The 19,152-nt window shown below is 37.1% G+C and overlaps 1 protein-coding gene across 2 annotated transcripts in view; it reads left to right on the plus strand.

Moving 5' to 3' along the window:
- The window catches only part of Adamts3 (ADAM metallopeptidase with thrombospondin type 1 motif 3), a 185,778-nt gene that overhangs the window by 142,482 nt on the left and 24,144 nt on the right, over positions 1 to 19,152 (plus strand). For both annotated transcript variants that reach the window (XM_090343448.1, XM_090343449.1), the window contains exons 7-13: positions 9,352 to 9,435; positions 11,149 to 11,305; positions 12,034 to 12,139; positions 12,520 to 12,663; positions 13,285 to 13,417; positions 15,718 to 15,831; positions 18,129 to 18,274. In XM_090343448.1, the coding sequence (XP_090199574.1) occupies positions 9,352 to 9,435; positions 11,149 to 11,305; positions 12,034 to 12,139; positions 12,520 to 12,663; positions 13,285 to 13,417; positions 15,718 to 15,831; positions 18,129 to 18,274 (884 nt within the window). The remainder of the gene's footprint in view (positions 1 to 9,351; positions 9,436 to 11,148; positions 11,306 to 12,033; positions 12,140 to 12,519; positions 12,664 to 13,284; positions 13,418 to 15,717; positions 15,832 to 18,128; positions 18,275 to 19,152) is intronic.

Here is a 19,152-nt window from a genome sequence, read left to right on the forward strand (position 1 = left end):
TTGCTAGATAGGTTTTCTTCATCTTGAGCCAAACCCCTAGTCATTTAAAAAAAAGTACTTTTGAGGGCTGGAAATTTGGCCGAATGGTAGAGTGCTTGCCTAGCATGCACGAAGACCCAGGTTCGATTCCTTGGTACCACATACATAGAAAAAAGCCGGAAATAGTGCTGAGGCTCAAGTGGTAAAGCTCTAGCCTTGAGAAAGTCCAAGGACAGTGCTCAGGCCCTGAGCTCAAGCCCAGGACTGGCAAAAATAAAAAGGACTTTTGAAATAGGATCTCACATTTATGATTAGACAAGCACGGAACATTATCCTCTTAATGCTTTCTGTGTAATTGGGATGATAGGTACATGATACTATGCCAGCTTATATTGCTTGGGACAGGGTCTCATGAATATTTTGCCCAGGCTAGCCTTGAATTACAGTCTTTCATTTTCAGCTTCCCAATTAGTTAAGAGTTTATAGGCATGAGCCACCATGACTGATTCATTCGTATTATGAAGATAAACTAACATGTTGAGAAAGTTACTACATCGTTTATAGGTATATGTAAAGGAATCATTGTGAATTCTGTTCTGGCTTCTAACTGGTAACCAGAACTACAGAAACCTCTAGAGTGCCCCCAGAAGGAGGAATTACAGACAAAAAAGATAAATACATGGGAAAATTAGAAAAAGATTAAATAATGTAAGTATGCTATTACAAAAACCTATTGTAAGCATTATAAATGGTGCAACATCATAAAGATGTATTTATTATCGGTCATGCAGCTTGAACTCTAGGACTGGGCTCTGTCCCTGAGCTCTTCAGCTCAAGGCTAGTGCTCTACCACTTGAGCCACAGCGCCACTTCCAGTTTTCTGGTGGTTAACTGGAGATAAGAGTCCCATGGACTTTTGTGTCCTGGCTGGCTTTCAACTGGGATCTGTCTCCTGAGTAGCGGGGATTACAGGTGTGAGCCACCAATGCCTGGTACAACATCTTTTAAAAAGGAAGATGCAACCACAGTCATTCCATTCTTCACATGTTAAGAGTATTAAGTTAGAACGCATTGGGTCGAACCTTTTAAAAGTGAAAAATTCAACAGATGTTCCTTAAGTATATAGCATACTGAAAAACTAGAGTTGTACTGGGCCTTTGGGAATTTGTTGTTGGCTCCTTTTTATATTTTGAGAAAAGTAATGTTCTGGAAGCATGTCCTGACTTTGTAACCTGTTTCCTAATAGCTGTTCTATAGGACTAGCTTCCTGGGAGAGGAAGGAATGGGAGTAGAGGAGGCAATGTATGGGAAGGCTGGGATCAAATTACAGTAGGCCTTAAATGCCAGGCTAAAAAATATATACTGGATTGTAGACATAGTCAGAATAGGATGATGGCTTTTATCATCAGAGTTTTGCTTAGCTGCATAGAGTATAAAGAGAGAAGCCTATGTGAGCTGGAAGAAAGACTGAACTAAAGTGGAAGCGCAAAACAGAGAATAAAACGAGCAAAACAGGGGACTTTTGTGTTGAAGAAATATATTTCTTGTTCCTGTTTTGCCAGGACTTTGATTTGTATTTAGTAACTTCAAATACATTAATTTTGTTAAGTAATATAAAGCAAGAATCATTAGGTTATTTATAGATACTCTTGAATCTTATTGAAACAAGCTTGGAATCATGAAGAAATAATTTTGAAATGAGTAAATCTTTTAAAACAATGCTGTAACATTCAGCACAAATATATCTATCATCACCTGAGCCACTGTTAATCTCCTTGACTATGTTGGTATGAGTGCTGATATTCTAGTTTAAGAACTAAGTGATGTGATGTTAAAAGTAGATAAAATCATTTGAGAGAGATGTGGATAGTTTTGTAACCTTCCTTTCTGGTGATCCATGGAAGTGGGTTTGTCACCCAAATACAAACATTTTCAGTAAGTATTAACAGATTGTTGTGTCAGGCAGTACAGGTGAATTGGAGAGATAACTAACTCGCTGGGTATGGAGGTAGAGAGAATGGTCAGAGGTCTTACTAACAAACTTTAATACGTGGAGAGGAGGAGAGATAATCGATGCCCAGGTCCTTTATTAAATTTGTGTGTGTTAAACTGTACATAGGGAGTGTCATTATGACATTTCCATCCAGTATACTTGGATATTATTTCTCATTGCTGTTTCTTAAGGATGAATTTGTCTTTAACTGTGAATAGATAATCGGAAGAGAACAAATATCAGGGTGAAGGTGGATGGCACACTGAAGTGAATAGGTAATAACCCTCAATACAGAAGATCTGTTATGAACATATGCCTCTGAAACTTGAGAGAAGAGTCATATGGAATACATGTGCATGTAGGTAGGGCTTGAAGTATCAGTAGCGGATGAAGTATGGCAGGGAAGAGCATATGAGAAGGAAGAGGGTTGAAGAATGAACTTAGAGAAGTATGGATGTACATGTACTGGGCAGAAGAAGAGGAGCTAATCTTGCTAAAGGCACAGTATGAATGAATAAAGACACAAACCACTACTGAATGCCACAAAACATCGGGGGCTGATTTTTTTTCATGAAGGCAAATGGGAAATTGAAGGAAAGTTAACTCCCTGAAAACACAATTGAATAAGGGACACATCCTTTTGATCCTTTGGAGTAAATGGAAGGAAGTGAGAAAGAAAGATGGCATTAACATCATGTGGACTGCTAATCACATGGAGGAAGTGTTACTGTGTCTCTGTCATTTTAAATGGTGGTATTAAAGATGTCCCTTCCGCAGGGCCTGGAGCTTCCTCAGACATGCTAGATCCCGAGCTTGCTCTGTTGTGTGTGGTGTTCTTTCCCCAGTGTGTCTCAAGCCTGTCATTCCTGCCGTGGCTGCCATGTGTCTTGTAGCACACACAATGCTCTCATTACCTGTCTTCTTGCTAGCGCCTGTTGCCTTCCCACATGAACTTGCCCTTTTCAATGAATTTTTCCCATACTTTTAGCCTGTTTTTTCCCCACTAGGATACATATTTGATAAGAGCAGAGAGTCAGACTCATTTCCTGTTTAGTTCCACATTCCTATGGCATTTATGCACATAGCAAATGTTCAAGAAATATTTGCTAAGATTAATGATACATGGTTAGTAGTAGTATGAGGTTGGAGTTGAAAGAAGAAGAGTTAACAGGCTGGGAGACAGCTACCTACTTATAGTAAAAGGGTATTATAGAGTGTAATACTGGATTTGGTGGGGGAGTTTTTTTTCTTCATGTAACATTTTGGAATTCTTTTATTTACAGCTAGATTTACCTAGACTATCTTCTCATTATGTCTGCTAACCAAAAATCTCTGAAGAAATTTATATATGTGTTCAGTTTTCTTACTGCAATGTTAAAATTGCAATAATATGGGTAAGAGGGTTGGGTTTTTTTGTACTTGTAAAGACTAGTCACCATTTTAAGCACTCTCTATGTATAGATTCTTTTATTCCTTCCAGCAGTACTATGATATCAGTAGTATAATGATTCCATTTTATAGAGGAGGAACCTGAGCACAGACATGCATAAATACACCCCAAGGTCACAGAGTTAAAATCATACCCATTGGCTGCAAGGCCAATGCTCAACCAGTGTGCTGTACTGCCTCTCAAAATGAATTTACCCATTGAAAGGAAAATGACTGTTGCTTTATTGAAGCCAGACAAAGCTGTTCATCAGCAAGTCAGACAAAGAAGGTCAGATTGTCCTGCCAGGGAAATGTCATGGGAGAAATTGTCCTGTCTGGGAACAAATTTGGAAGGAATTTTCCTTTCAAGGAAAAGAGTACTTGATTTGACTTTTACCCTTTTTTTTCTCCTTCCACAACACTGGCAACCTCTTCAGTTTAAGATCATCTCAAAATTGAGTTAATGTTCTGTTTACCTTGTCTTTTAGGTAATGTGATAAGGAGACTTAGGGCTTGTCCCTGAACAACTCATAGAAATCTACCCAGTGCCAATGAATTGATTCTTATGGTGAAAGATGTCAAATTTTGCATAGACTCTCTTGGATTTGCATTATGTATGTGGCTTCTTAGAATGTGTTAATGTTTTTCTTAAAATCCAAACACTATACTTATTTTTTAACCAGTGTTATCTTTGTGTCATACATTTCATACGTATATACAGTTATGTGAGGACTTTTATAAGGCACTTCGTGCATTATCATGACATATTTAGAATAAGAAAGAACTAAATGGGACCATAATTGGTTAAGTAACTATTTTGACCCTCTCATGGTAAAGAGCAGCAAATATAGATCACAATGTTAAAAGATAATGTTATGTGAAAATTTACCTACAATCATGCATAGAATTATTAAGGAAATGAAGATATTTAGATATACTAGAAATGAAATTTTGGGACATGATAACACTTTATGCAAGTATAAACACATATGTGGACATATATGTGCACAAATATATATAGACCACATAGAGAGTTTGGCCTCTGCTATCTACATTGACAAATACATGGTGAGACATCTCAAAATGGATCACAATTGGCAAGTCATGCCTGTCAGTGCAAATATACCCTCATATCATTTTAGAAATCATTACTTTTCCCAAAGAAATACACATCCTCCCAAAAACATACCAAATAAAATCACCTTGATTTATGGTAGCAGCCTATCAGTTTCCTACTTCTGAAATTGATCAAAAATATTTGACAGCATCAAGAAGATGATTATTTCTGTGTGCTTTATCACAACATCCCTTGATCTCCTCCCTCAGGTTTATGAACTAGAATTCCACCAAACACTACTTATATATTGGTTCTATCATCTTTTCCTCCATAGTATTTTATGGTATCATTTTATTAAGAAATTGTTACTTATGTACATTCCGAATATAGCTCTTCATTTTCTTGGAAATTTATATGAAGGAAGATTATGAACAGCAAGAGAAAATGTTAAGGGCTCTTATACATCTTCTTCTTAGTCACAGAGGTAATGAATCACTATGAATCAATATTATTCTAAAATAAAAGTCTTGTGTGGGTATGGTTGTGGGGTTTTATTGCGGGGGGGTGGCCACTCTGTGGTCTGCAGGCTTGGGCAAGTGTAGTAAATGGTTAAAGCAGCTGACTAAAAGGAAATGGGCTAGGTACGAGTATTTTGCTCTCTCTGCCAATAGTGATATTGGACAAGTTACCTAGCATCACTTAGCTTCTCTTGGTCTCAGTTTCTTTAAGTGTAAAGTGGAGACAGTACCTACAAAGCTGTTTCAAGGAAAAACTATGTATTTAAAAGCATGTGTAGGGCTGGGATGTAGCACTTGTTTAACAAGCACAATGTCCCAGGTTCGATCTCCAGCTCCAAAAAGAAAAGACAAAATAAATGTAAAAACCCTCAAACATAAAACAGTATCTAGGAACCAGGAAAGCTTTGTGTAATATTTGCTATATTATTTAGTTGGTGTTGGTATTGCTTTAAATTGCCAGGAGCTGGTGGCTCACACCTGTAATCATAGATACCCAGGAGGCTCAGATCTGAAGATCGAAGCTTAAATCCTATCCCAGGCAGGAAAGGAAAGACCATGAGATTCTCACTTCCATTGAAACACTGAAAAAGCTAGAAGTGGAGATGTGGCTCAGTGATAAGGCCTTGAGCACAAAAGCACAGGGACAGCATCCAGGCCCTAAGTTCAAGTCCTAGGACTGGCTAAGCAAACAAATAAAAGACTGCTTTCATTGTCACTAACAGTGTGGGGGGGGGGGGGGAGGGAGGGAAGTATTTTCTACAAGTATTATTTTAGTTCTTCCAGTAGGTTAGAAGTGTAAATTCAGTATGTTATGCTGTGTGTTCACACACCCTCTCTTGAATGGCAAAATCAGCCTCATCCTGGAAGTTCTTCAGACCTCTTACAGAATATTGTAATTGCATGGTAATGGTTGTTTTTTTTTTTTTAATTTGAGTAAATTCTTTTCCATTTTCTTGTTTTTAAAACATAAGGTGACTAGGCAATTACAATTTAGCGTGTTTCTTGGGATATTTTAAAATTTGTATTTAATCTTAAAGAAGCTTTTTTATTTATGTGTCAGTATGGGAAAGGACTGCCTTGCAGGTGTGATCCATGGGGTTTATTCGGTACTTTGTTCTTTGTCTCTAAAATGTATGTGCTGCCATCTGCTGGAAAGAGCAGCATCCTCAAAAATGACAAACATATAAACTTTCTAATAATAGTTTGCTGGATCATATAAGTTACATTTATTTGAGATTTACAAAATTCAAACCACATCGCAAATTCTCTTTGGGAAAAAGGGGGACATAAAAAACAGCTGTTTCTCTTGAGACATTGGTTTATAAAACTATATTAAAAATAATAATCTCCATTTTATTGCACACATAAGGATGGGTACTCAAGTATGTTGAATTTACCTGGTGTGGTTATGTGGTTTTTTTTTGCTTGATTTGAACAATTCCTCTGTGAAACAAGTAGATAAACCATAATTATAATTTAAGAAGACCAAACCCCAGAGAAGCTAAATAATCTCCTTTTCAGTGACACAGCTGGAACTAGAATTTGGAACTTGGATATCTAATACCTAATTTAATATCTAATATCTAACCCCGGGTGCTATGTTATTCTTCCAACTGTGCTCATGTTGTGCGTGCTTACAAGTATTAAATTACTACATCAGCTAGGGGCCAGGGCCCCACCTCTGGACTCCTAGCTATTTAGACTAAGATATGAAGATAATGATTTGGAGCTAGCCAGGGCAGAAAAGTCCGTAAGACTTTTTATCTCCCTTTTTAGTGATTAAAGCTGGAAGTAGAGCACTGGCTCAAGAGGTAGAGTACCACTCTTGAGTGAAAATACTGAGAGCCAGCACCCAGGCCATGTGTGCAAAGTCCCAGTACTGGCACACACACAAAAACAGTATTGTGTCATAGGTTTTGAGCCCGGAAAGATGGAAGTTTTCAGTACAGTTTAACGTGAATAATGCATAGGAAAGAACTTTTTTAATTCTTGAAAAATAAATTAATAAAGAAGATCTTGCACTTTACACAGTATAGACATCTACTACCATTGGTTTGCCACATGGAATGCTTTATTCTATATAAAAATGTAGCTTCTTTATATTTGATGTTTTGCCACATGGCATTACGTACATTGTGAGTTTCAAAATAGTGTGCTGCTTCTGAATATTCATTTCATAACTAATCTTGGTTTTCTTTGAAAAACTAATTACATAGTTCGACTGGCATTAGAGTGGTTTTATTAAATAATGTTCTGTTGGTGAATATTAAAGCAATGTAAGTTAGGTACCTAACCTGTCCTTGTACTTACTAAGGAGGCTGAGAGCTGAGGATTTGATTTCAAAGCTAGCCTGGACAAAAGAATCTCTGAGACTCTTATCTCCAATTAACACCAAAAAAGCCAGAAGTAGAGCTGTGGCTCAATTGGTAATATCCTTGAGTGAAAAGGCTAAGGAACGGTAGCTAGGGCATGAGTTCAAGCCCCAGTACCAGCATGCTGAACTAAGGCTTGAATTCAGTACATTGTATTTAGTAGGCATGTGGTCTATAGTTGAAAGATATTCATCCTTTTCTACTTTTTCAGTAATTTTTAAAATACAGTCTTGTGTATGGCCCAGGCAGTCTAATTATCAATCCTCCTATTTAAGCTTTCTAAATAGTTGGAATGACAGGTGCATACTCTTATGCCTAGCTTTTGTTGCTTAAGATGGATTCTTGTAACTTTTTCCTAGGCTGACCTTGAGCCACCATACTTCTAATCTCCTAAGTATCTAGGATTACAGGTTTGAGGCGCAGCACCTTACCCTATATAGTTTCTTTAGTTTTGACTTTGTTGTTACTCTTCAGTTTTTCTTGTATGCTACCATCATTTATTTACCCTCTAGAAAACAAAACTTGAATCAAGTGATTTCACATTTCACCTCTAAGTATGTGCTATACTTTTGTGTGTAAAGTCATGTTTCTAATTTGAAACAACTGTTTTACAAGAAATTTGTTGGATTGTATGTGAGTCTGGATGAATGTGTTAGTGATAGGTCTGGCTTTAGACTTTTTACTTTTATTGACCTATAATGTTAGGAATTTATTTTTTACTACATAATTACTACAGAAGAGGAGGGCCAGGATATTGTCAGGGTAATGTATAGAGGGGTTACAGTTAACATTCGCTAGGTTGTAGGTTCATTACTTCTCACACCTTGATACAGAAGTCTGTTTTTAGGTAGGCATTATGAGGTGTGGCTTAAGAGAATCTGCCCATGGCCAAAAGGGCAAAAAAGTATCCACAACTTTTTGAATAGAATTCAATTTTTTAAAATGTCTAACTGAAGATTTCCCCGCTGATAATGAGTACTGCTTTCTCTTTTAAATTTTATAGGTATACAGCATAGACACAGTCTTTCCTAAGACAAGCCATTAAGTTTTCTATCTGCGTTTTTATTCCCACTTTCTGTAGTCTAATGCCCTTCCAAGGCCCTTCCCTCCTTCTCAGTCATAAAAAGGTTGAACAGTTTGTTTGCATGAGTTAAATACTTAATTCTAACTCCAACCTTATAAGATAGTATTTTTTAATCATGCCCATTTTATTGAGACTCAACAGAAATGAAGTGCTCACAAACGGTAAATCATGAACCAAGATTGTCTGAGACTGTTGTAAAAACCTTGGCTCTCCTAGCAGAGGATAGCTCAAAACCTGGATATATAAGGCCACATAGGATGAGGCTAAATAAAAAAATCTCCAGGATATGGAAACAAGAGCTATATAATGTGTGATTGTTGTTCTTAATGTACTATGTTATTTCTCATCTCTTTTGTTGCCCCTTGGTTAATCTCATATTGTTACAGTATCTGACCTTGTTATCTGGTATTGTATATTGTATATACGATTATTTGTTTATTTGAAATAGGAAAGAGAAAGGGGGAAAACAAGATGAGGGTAAGAGTGGGAGGAGGGAAATGGGGACAAAAACATGAGAAGGGGTATCAGTAGGTAAGAAATAATGCACCTTCTATCTGGCAAACTGTAACCCCTCTATTAATTACAATTAAGAAAAAGATTATCTGAGACTGTTAATACTATGAATGTCTGATGTCTTGGCTTTCAATTGCTGTCTTCCCAGCCATTCTTTAAGAGATGGTGTCTGTTTACTGAAGAAGCCCTTTGAAGTCCACTTTCTATGTTTATATCCTTGTGATGCTTACATAATGAGTAATTCACATATCAAAGGTATATGCTAAAGTTTAAGATAAATCTATATCATAGTTCAGCTTAACGTAAATGAAAACCAGAGCAGTTTATTCTAATCCCTTACACATTCTGCCTCTCATAATAATCCTTTGTATTGCCTTCCTTTTAGCAGTTATCTGCTTTCGTTCCAGGTGAATGAAATTTACCACGATGAGTCCCTGGGAGTGCATATAAATGTGGCCCTGGTACGCATGATAATGCTGGGCTATGCAAAGGTAAGGGAGACTGTCTTAAAACATATGGGCGGAGGTAAGGGTTAGCAAGTAGAAGACCAGGTTGCTGGTCAGCTATAGCCATCCTGTGTCATATAGTTGTTCTTCTTGAGGAGAAATTGCTATGTGGTTCTTGTGCTACTATCATTTGCTTAATATAATTGAGATGTAAATCGTTGTCTCAGTTTTAGGAGTGGTCAAATGAGTAAAAATAAATGGATGGCATTAAGAGAAAATATTTTTTCTTTGTCTGTCATTATTATGTGAAAAATCTTTTCTTTCACAATATTCATATTGAAAGCCTACTACGTGGCAGATATTTTCAAAGATATCGAAATAGATCAAGGAAGAGAAAGACTAAGATTGTTACCTTTGCTAGGATGGATAGTTGGATCAAAATGCACATGGTAGGTATTAGGTAATACAATTGATTTTGATAGTTTTTAAAGGATAATGGATGTGTCCTTATAAATAATAAAATGGAGGAAACAGCAGAAGTAAACTGGTCATTTTCTTGAAGTTTAAAATTTTTTGGCCTTCTCCCATAATGAATCCTCCTCATTAGAAAGTATTAATGAATTTGAATGGGCAAAATGCCCATGACTTTGCCTTTCATTTTGTATTTAGGATCCACTTACCATTATCTAATGTTAAGTGTTGGTGATCTTTAGTTTCTCCCATCAACCTGACCTACTTTGTGCAGCTACCAAGGAACAAGCCAACACCATCTGGAGATGTTAGCAATCTTTGGTTGGTTGTTAAACTCATTTGTTTGGAGACACATACTGATGAGCATATAACAAACCAAACTAGTTTAATTTATTAAGAATGTAAACACTGATAATAACATTTGCTGAAATGTAACAAAACGCTTTGCTTCTCAGCCAACCAGGGCCTCATTTTAGGTTCCAAGCCCAACTTCTCATTCCATCAGAACTATTCTGGGAAGTGTGGCTTTTGGGTTATGGAAAGATGGGCCCTATCCCCCTGAACTTTTAACTCCCAACCATAATGCAATTGTGGCAACATTCCAAGGAACTTAAATTTATCTATTGCAAATACAAGATAAGAGTCCATCCCTCTTCATTATCATGAGGTTAAAAAAAAAAAACCTCACTTGGCTTTTTCTTTCTTTTTTCAAGAACAAGGTCAATATAAGTTGACTAGTCCCCTTAAATATTTGATGTGTATTGTGAAGTAATGGAAGAATATTCTTCACATTTATTGAATTATAGACTAAAAATACATGCAAAACATCTTTTTAGTCATATAAAGGGATTATTAGTACAAGTCAGAGTATGCGTGCAATATATCTTGATCGTTTACTTTTATGTCATTGGAAAAGTCTTCGGCCAAAATATCTCAAATGCTTTTGTTTTTAATATCTAACCTAATTTAAAATCCGAGAAAAATCAGGAAATATTTTAGACTTTAAAAATTTTTCCTCCAAATGATTAATACTAAGTTGGCTCATTATAGTAAATCTCAACTTCACATGTTCCCATAAATTGTGTCTGTTAACTTTCACATGTAGTATGGCCCATCCTGATCCCTTCATTGGCTTTTAGAATTTTCCAAACAAAACAGATGCCCCTAATACTGTTAATGAGTCATTGTTTTAAATACTCTCCCAAATTTCGACTGCAGAAAAAGTTAATGAAGAAAAAACATTTGGGAAAATGCAACTTGCATCTCTGACATCGTGTTTCTTTGCAGTCCATCAGCCTCATAGAAAGGGGAAACCCATCCAGAAGTTTGGAAAACGTGTGTCGCTGGGCTTACCAGCAACAAAAACCAGATCCCAATGACCCTGAATACCATGATCACGCCATTTTCTTAACCAGGCAAGACTTTGGGCCTGCTGGAATGCAAGGTATTTTCATTAATGTGTAGAAGAAAAACTTAAAGGCATGAAGTTTCCTAAAGCAGTCCTTACTCAGTCCATTCACAATGTTCACATCTCTACCATTACTTTCTACCACACACAGGCCATACATACATTTTTCTTCCAGTGCTTCTAGTGACTTCTGTGGAATTCACAGTGACAAATGGCACCTAAATGCCATGATAAATTATACTTGTCTGTATAATGTGATTGCACATTTGGGGTACAGAGACGATACTTTAAAATGCAATGTGATTTCTACTAACTGCTTCGAATGGGAAGAGAGGTGCCTTGAGAAATGACTGCTGCTAAAAAGCCAGCTTCCATTTATCTAATAAATTCTGATGAGGACTCTGAAATAAGCAGCCTGATGATTCTTTTCCACACTGATGGAACTTCTGGCTCTTTTCATCCGCACCATGATAAGAAGGGCCAGTTTACTGAGACAGGAAAGCAAGGCTTGTCTAGTGGACAGAACAGAACAGTAACTCTGGGGTAATTTCTTACCCTTAGCAAAGAAAAAAACCACAGACTTAATGAATCTTTTTTTAGAGGCTTTTACCTGTGGCTTTCCCAAGAGAATGTGGCATCTTGCTTTGCAGGGAAATAATACTGCCCTTGTTTAGTGAACCCCTCCCCCCAGGCAAAGGTCCAGTAGTAATTGTTAATGGATTTTCTCATAAAATGAAAATAAAGGTAATTGTTATTCTCTACAGGATATGCTCCAGTCACAGGCATGTGTCATCCAGTGAGAAGTTGTACCCTGAATCATGAGGATGGTTTTTCATCAGCTTTTGTAGTAGCCCATGAAACTGGCCATGTGTAAGTCACTGTTGACAGCTATACAGAAAAAAAGCCTTTTGCTATGCTTTTCCCAGTATTGTTCACACGTTGGGCAGAATGCAGGCCAGCATGCAGTTCTTGTCCCTTGCCAAATGTGAGGCACTGGAAACAGTGAAGGGGTCAGGCACTGAAACTCAATGAGTGACTGTGTTGCAGAGCCTCTCCTGTGCTTTTCATAGCTGTCGAAGAAGAAAGGCATTTCAGTTCAATTGCTCTTGAATTCAGTGTCTATGACTTCTCCAAGGAAGCCCTGTTGACTTCAAAGACATGTTTCTCCCAGTACTTATTATCCCCAAAGAAACTAAACCCAAAGGGTAGTTCTTCTCATTCTTAACCTTGAGGTGACCTTTGTGTTCTAGGTTGGGGATGGAGCACGACGGACAAGGCAACAGGTGTGGTGATGAGACTGCCATGGGAAGTATCATGGCTCCCTTGGTGCAAGCTGCCTTTCATCGCTACCACTGGTCTCGGTGCAGTGGTCAGGAACTAAAGAGATACATCCAGTACGTACCCTGAAGTGTGTTATGAGTGCTTTCATCTAATGGCTTCTGGAAATGGAATTGACTCTTGGTACTTTGTTCTTCCCAAAACCCTCAGTGAATAAAAACTTGTTGTGGATAATAGACACATTCCTATGAGTCAGAGATTTTAGCACCAGGATTCCCTAATGTAACTATAAGAAGTAAGCTTAGAATGGAAGTGCATTTTTAATTATGAAGTGATTTCCCTTTAGTAAATCCTTTATGGAGTATTTAACTAATGGTCAAATGAGTTGTGGAGGGGGAAATTGTGGTCACGTGACTCCTGCATGGTATACATATGTTTCCAGTCTTGTAGATATTAGGAACTGCCATGCTACATGAAATGGAAGTTCACGTAGTAACCCAAACAAGGTTACACTTTAATGCTGTTCCTGAGTTGAGCTTGGCTTATTTTTATGGAATAAATAAGGATAAAGAACTTTTTTCCTATAAATGGAACTAAAATGGAAAACCTTACCATGTCTTTTTCTGTTAACTAGCCCTATGATCTGGTAAACCTCTTAGGGTATATGAATGCTTTCACATTAGAACATGATTTAGAGATGAACACTTGGACTACATTTTGTGTTTTCTTTCTCGCAGTTCCTACGATTGTCTCCTTGATGATCCTTTTGAACATGATTGGCCCAAACTGCCAGAACTTCCTGGAATAAATTATTCTATGGACGACCAATGTCGCTTTGATTTTGGTGTTGGTTACAAAATGTGTACTGCGGTATGTTCCTCAGCATCAGTTTACAGTTGGCATGTTGAAATGTATTTGTGTAGTTCTCTTTGGTGAGCTTTGAACTCAACCGGTGGTACGAGTATAAGAATAACTATCAATTACTTGGATTTGTTCTTGGTTGCTGACCGAGTCTCAGGTGTACTATTTTACTGATAAAGGAGAGCTGGTATAATTTTATGGACTAACACCCTGAGATATAGAGATTAGACCATTTGCTCAGTCTCTTTACTAAGTAGAGAATCTTAACCCAAGGCTGTTAGGCTCCAGATTTTCATGGTGTAGTCTTGTTTTGTGTGACCTTCAGAGATGACTCACAAGCCTTAATTACTGTGTTTTCTGTGCTTTGAGGGCCCTGTGTTTGTGACATTAGGGGAGGGTTCTGCTAGTATAATAAAGTACCTAAAGCAAATGGCATAACCTAGACACCAAAACTTGAATGTCCATAGTCAGACTGAGTAGATCAGATCATAGAGTTGCAACTTACTAGATGCATGACTTTGGGCACCTTGTGTAATCACATTGGCTTGGTTTCTTCACGTGTAAAATGTGGATAATGATAGCATTTGTCTCCTATGATTGGTGAGAGGATTAAATATGATAATCTAATTGAAGTACTTTGCATGGAGTAGGAACCTAGTGAATGCTCAACAAATTCCTTAAAGCCAATCTCCTATGTAACTAGAAGTTGTATTTTTTTATTAAAGATTTTTATTTTGATTAATAGAAGGGTTAGATTATATTCACCAGATAAAAGGTGCATAACTTCACAAACATTGATACCCTTTCTCATGACATGGTCCTCATTTCCCTCCCACCCTCCCCCCACTTATCTTGATTCCCCCCTTCCCTATCCAATTTCAAATAACCAATTAAGATAACAAAGTGAAATATTGTAACAATATGAGATAAGCAAGGGATGGCAAAAGAGATGAGAGATAACATAGTACAATAAGAACAACAGTCATTCATTATATGGCTTTTGTTTCCTTATCCTGGAGGTCCTTACATTTAGTGTCGTACTATTTGGCCTTACGTCTCTAGATTTTGTTCTATTGTAAATCTCTGCTAGGAGAGCCCAAGGTTTCTACTAATAGTTTCCCTCATTTGTCATAATCAGTAGAGTGGTATTTTTATTGAATTTCAAATAGAGATGTTTTCATTAAATTTCCATGTTGACATTTAGATACTACAAGGATGAAAAGGAAGGGAAGTGGAAGAAAGAAGAGAGTAGAGGAGGGGAAGAGAAGCTTTTAAGATGTTGAAGCAAACATTGTTAAAGAGGGAAAAAGTACTTTTTGATGTTGAAAAGAAATGGATATGCTGTTTGGAATCCCTCACCACATTTAGTTTGCCTAGAAGATGTATACTCTGAATGCCTAATTATCTGCGTTAATGTTTTAGATCTGAGAAATACAAAGTTGTGAGTCAGTGCATAAAATACACAATTTCTACATGGGCTGATAGGGGTTAGAACAGATATATTCAGGTTTAAAAATGAACACTATTCATAAAATATTTATGAACAGAGGGAATCCTGTAATCATGTCGGGATCCCATTTTATAAACCCCTATGCTATCTGATAAAGTTGTACTCATCTTGTTAAAATTACCTATCTAAGAGATTATGAGATATTTAGGGAGAAAAAAGCAGATATGCAAGGGTTGTACACAAATGTATGTGTATGCTTTCACAAACATGTGGGTATTGTAAATGCAGTGTTTAGGAAAATCATAAAGACTGGGGAGTAATAAAATCAAGATTCCAATCAGGCTCTGTTACTATCCCTTCACTGGAAAAACAGCCTTCACTTGTAGCTTATATATCTTAGTCTTAGATTGGAGTAAAGATTGAATATATGTTAGGTATATTATAAACCAAATGAATGAGTTGTGGATAGAAAATACTTCATAGACTGTGTAAATAGATTGTTGTATTTTTCTTTATCTTCTACCTTAACTTATGCAAAAGATTTTAGTCAACCAATCATAAACATTTTATTATTTATCTCTAGCTTACACCTACATAGTTATTAAGCCATTTAAAATTCTAATATTGCCCATTTAACACCAGAAAGAGAAACAAGATGAAGAATACACATTGCATTTGAGAAAGGAGTATTCTCTCCTTGAAATTCTTATGCAGATTTTGTTATTTTACATGGCACAACTTTGGCTATTAAGTTAGAATGAAGTTTTTCAAGAAACCTGACATAAGAGAAACTGTACAGATAATATATTTGGTGCATGTCCAGCCGTCTGAGAATTTACCAACTGTTTGCTTATTCCAGTTCCGAACCTTTGACCCATGTAAACAACTATGGTGCAGCCATCCTGACAATCCATATTTTTGTAAGACTAAAAAGGGACCCCCACTTGACGGGACTGAATGTGCTGCTGGAAAAGTGAGTATATTTATACAATGGCGTGTAGTCTTCTTTAAAAATATAACCAATGGCGGATGTTCCTGTTCTGTTATCATTATGGGAAGGAACCCCAGTGCTTGATGGCCTCTCATGGGAGTATAGATTGAGACAGTTCTTCTTTCTTGTGGCTACTGTAACAGATAGTCACAGACCTGGTGGCAAAAATCACTAAGAATTTATTCTGCCACAATCTTGAAGGCCAGAAATCCAGAATCTGTTTTGTGGAGCTTAAAATGCCATGAGGACAGAGCCCTGTCCTACACCAGCTCTAGAGGAAAATGTACTCACTGCCTCATCCAGCTCCTAGTGGCTTCCGACATTCCTAATTTGTGTTCACACCACTCTGACCTCTGCCTCTGTTATTAAACAGCTTTATAAAAATAAGTGTCAATTCCTGCTATGCCTCTGTCATAACACAAGGAATGGAATTTTGAATCCATTTGGAAAATGCAGGATCATTTCTCCAACCTGAAATTCTTGATTTAATGATACTTGCAAAGACATTTTTTTTTTCAGAATAAAGCCACATTAGTAGGTACAGGGGTTGAGCTCACTACAGATAGACTGGGAAGAGGCAGATCAGCTAGGGAGATCTGATTTACTGGCTAGCATCCTATTGCTTGCGAAAGATGCCCAGAAATAAAGTCATGTGAATTTATGCAGAAGATTTGGCCTCATTCCTTAGGGAAAGTTGCCCAGAGGTTTTAAATCTCAAATTGTATAGTCAGGACTGAATGCCTAGAAACTGGCTGAGGGCCAAGGTATGCTACTCGTAAGAGCTAAAAATCCCAAAACAAAGGCATGTTAAGAACTCAAGTTGAAGAGCCTTGACTAGTTTATAAGTAGAATTGTAGACAGGACCAAATTAATATAGCTTTTAGTTCTTTTAAATGTCAGTTTCAAAGGTGTATAAAGTATACTTGTGATAAGAACTACATATGATAATAAAACCTGTCATTACAGGGACTTACTGTGCCAACTATATTATATATACACATATGCTCTTGCTTTAAAAGAGTTCAATGTTAAGCTTATTTTTTTTTTCAGTCGTGGGGTTTGAACTTTGGGCCTGGGCACTGTTCCTGAGCTCTTAAGCTTAAGGCTACTGCCCTACCCCTTGAGTCCCAGCACCACTTCTGGTTTTCTAGTGGTTATCTGGAGATAAAAGTCTCATGGACTTTCAAGCCAGGACTGGCTTTGAAGATCTCAGCCACCTGAGTACCTAGGATTACAGGAGTGAGCCACTGAGCCTGGCTATTGTGTTAAACTTCTACATAAAAACAAATCATTCATTTTTGTTTTATTAAATAGGATACCAAGCTTAGCCATCCAGATCTTATATTGAAATCTACAAATATAGAGTCTTAAGAAATACTTTTATTGTATATAGGATGAAAAAAGCATGCTGAGCTGGACACCAATTACTCACACTTATAATCCTAGCAATTAAAGAGGCTGAGATCTGAGGGTTAAGGCTGAGAGCTATTCCAGGCAGACAGATCTTTGGAGATTATCTCCAGTTAATGAGTACAAAGAAAGCTAGAATTGGAGGCCTGGCTTAAGTGGTAGACTACCAGCTGGGAGTGAAAAGGTCCAGCTAGAGCATGAGACCCTGAATTGAAGCCCAGAGTCACACACACCAAAGAGAGCTGGAAAGAGAAGAGGACCTTTGAGCACATGCTGAGTGCTGAGTTCTGGCTACCATAAACAAGATAAATCTGATATCACTTAATTACTTCTTGACTAAACAGCTCTTAAACTATTCATGGGTGTTTTTGTATCTTAACTGATTTCATGGAAGAGGTGAAGATCATTATCTGATCTGTCTTTTAGAATCATGGTGAATTCAAATTTTATAGAGTAAGAAAAATGCTTTGAAGGCTGGATATGACTTTGGATATACGGTATTAACTATTTCATAAGTGGAGACAAATATTTTTCATGTCATCACTTTAACGTACAGCATTTGACACTGAATGAAGGTAATAAGACATGATGGCTAAAGTAGCATGGGAATAATTTATTATGATCTTAATTATGACTGACTGACTGACTGAATGATATTGTTTTCTCATTTCAATTTCATACTTAGTAACTGTAAGTTACCCTTTTGATAAGGCATCTTCATGTTCCAATTGCTTTTGGATCATTTTAAATGTACTTTTCACATGGAGAAAGAAGTGAAGACACTAGCGTCAAGTAAATGGTTCTTGTCTAACAGCTTCAGGGTTGATGTACGCATGATTTTCCTAATTATCTCCTCTCTTTTTCCTAAGTGGTGCTATAAAGGTCACTGCATGTGGAAGAATGCTAATCAGCAAAAGCAAGATGGCAACTGGGGGTCATGGACCAAATTTGGCTCCTGTTCCCGAACATGTGGAACAGGTGTTCGTTTCAGAACACGCCAGTGCAATAATCCCACGTGAGTCTAAGCTTTGGGTTCCTTGTTACCTGTGCCAAGACCAGAAAATAATACTTTGTTACTGGCATTCTACTTGATGAAGAACATGTAAAATGCAAAAACATAACAATTTAGAAAGTAGTGTCTTTGGGATACTTATGAAGAGTAGTCCACAATAAAGAGGATTTGCTTAACAAAGAGGGGGAGATTTGGGGAAAATGGTGGAGGTATTACTATGCCCTTAGGGTCAGGGCACAGAGGGCTGTGAGGTCTGCCCCAAGGGCAGGGAGTGGGAGCACTGACCACATAGAATCATTCATTCCCTGGGTAGGCACAATTGTTTCTAAGTAGGGCAAACAAAAGATGATGATAGGTAAACCAGAGAATTTGGTGGGAGAATAGGCATTCATTCATTCATTCATTCACTTAACCTAAATTCATTCAGCCATTTCTTATTTCTCTTCAGAAAGTAGAAACTAATTATTAAACATATGATAGTCTTTCTAATATGTTCTTTAACATGGCATGATGCTGTCTCTGTTTGGAGGCTTTATATAATATAGTCTCTAGTATTTAAATATACATATATATGTATGTATATACACACATATACATATATACATATATATATACATATATAGATATGATAGAATACTAGAGGCCATGCACCTATAGTATTAGAAGTAATAACCTCCAACCAAAACTAAAAGAATCAGTATAAATCAGAGTCTAAGTGTCTTAAATATGCCTCATTTAATTCTTGTAACTTTCTTTTTTGGAAGATAGTATTTTTATTTTCATTTTAGCTAGGGGTAAACAGAGGAAAAGAGCCTTGGTCAGAGTTGTGTTGGGTCCCCTCTAGAGATTTTAGATGTGGCAGAAAATAGTTTTCTTGAATC

The sequence above is a fragment of the Megascapheus bottae genome, chromosome 13 (genome assembly GCF_031878675.1).
Source record: "Megascapheus bottae isolate mThoBot1 chromosome 13, mThoBot2.hap1, whole genome shotgun sequence".
In the NCBI taxonomy this organism is placed as follows: Eukaryota; Metazoa; Chordata; class Mammalia; order Rodentia; family Geomyidae; genus Megascapheus; species Megascapheus bottae.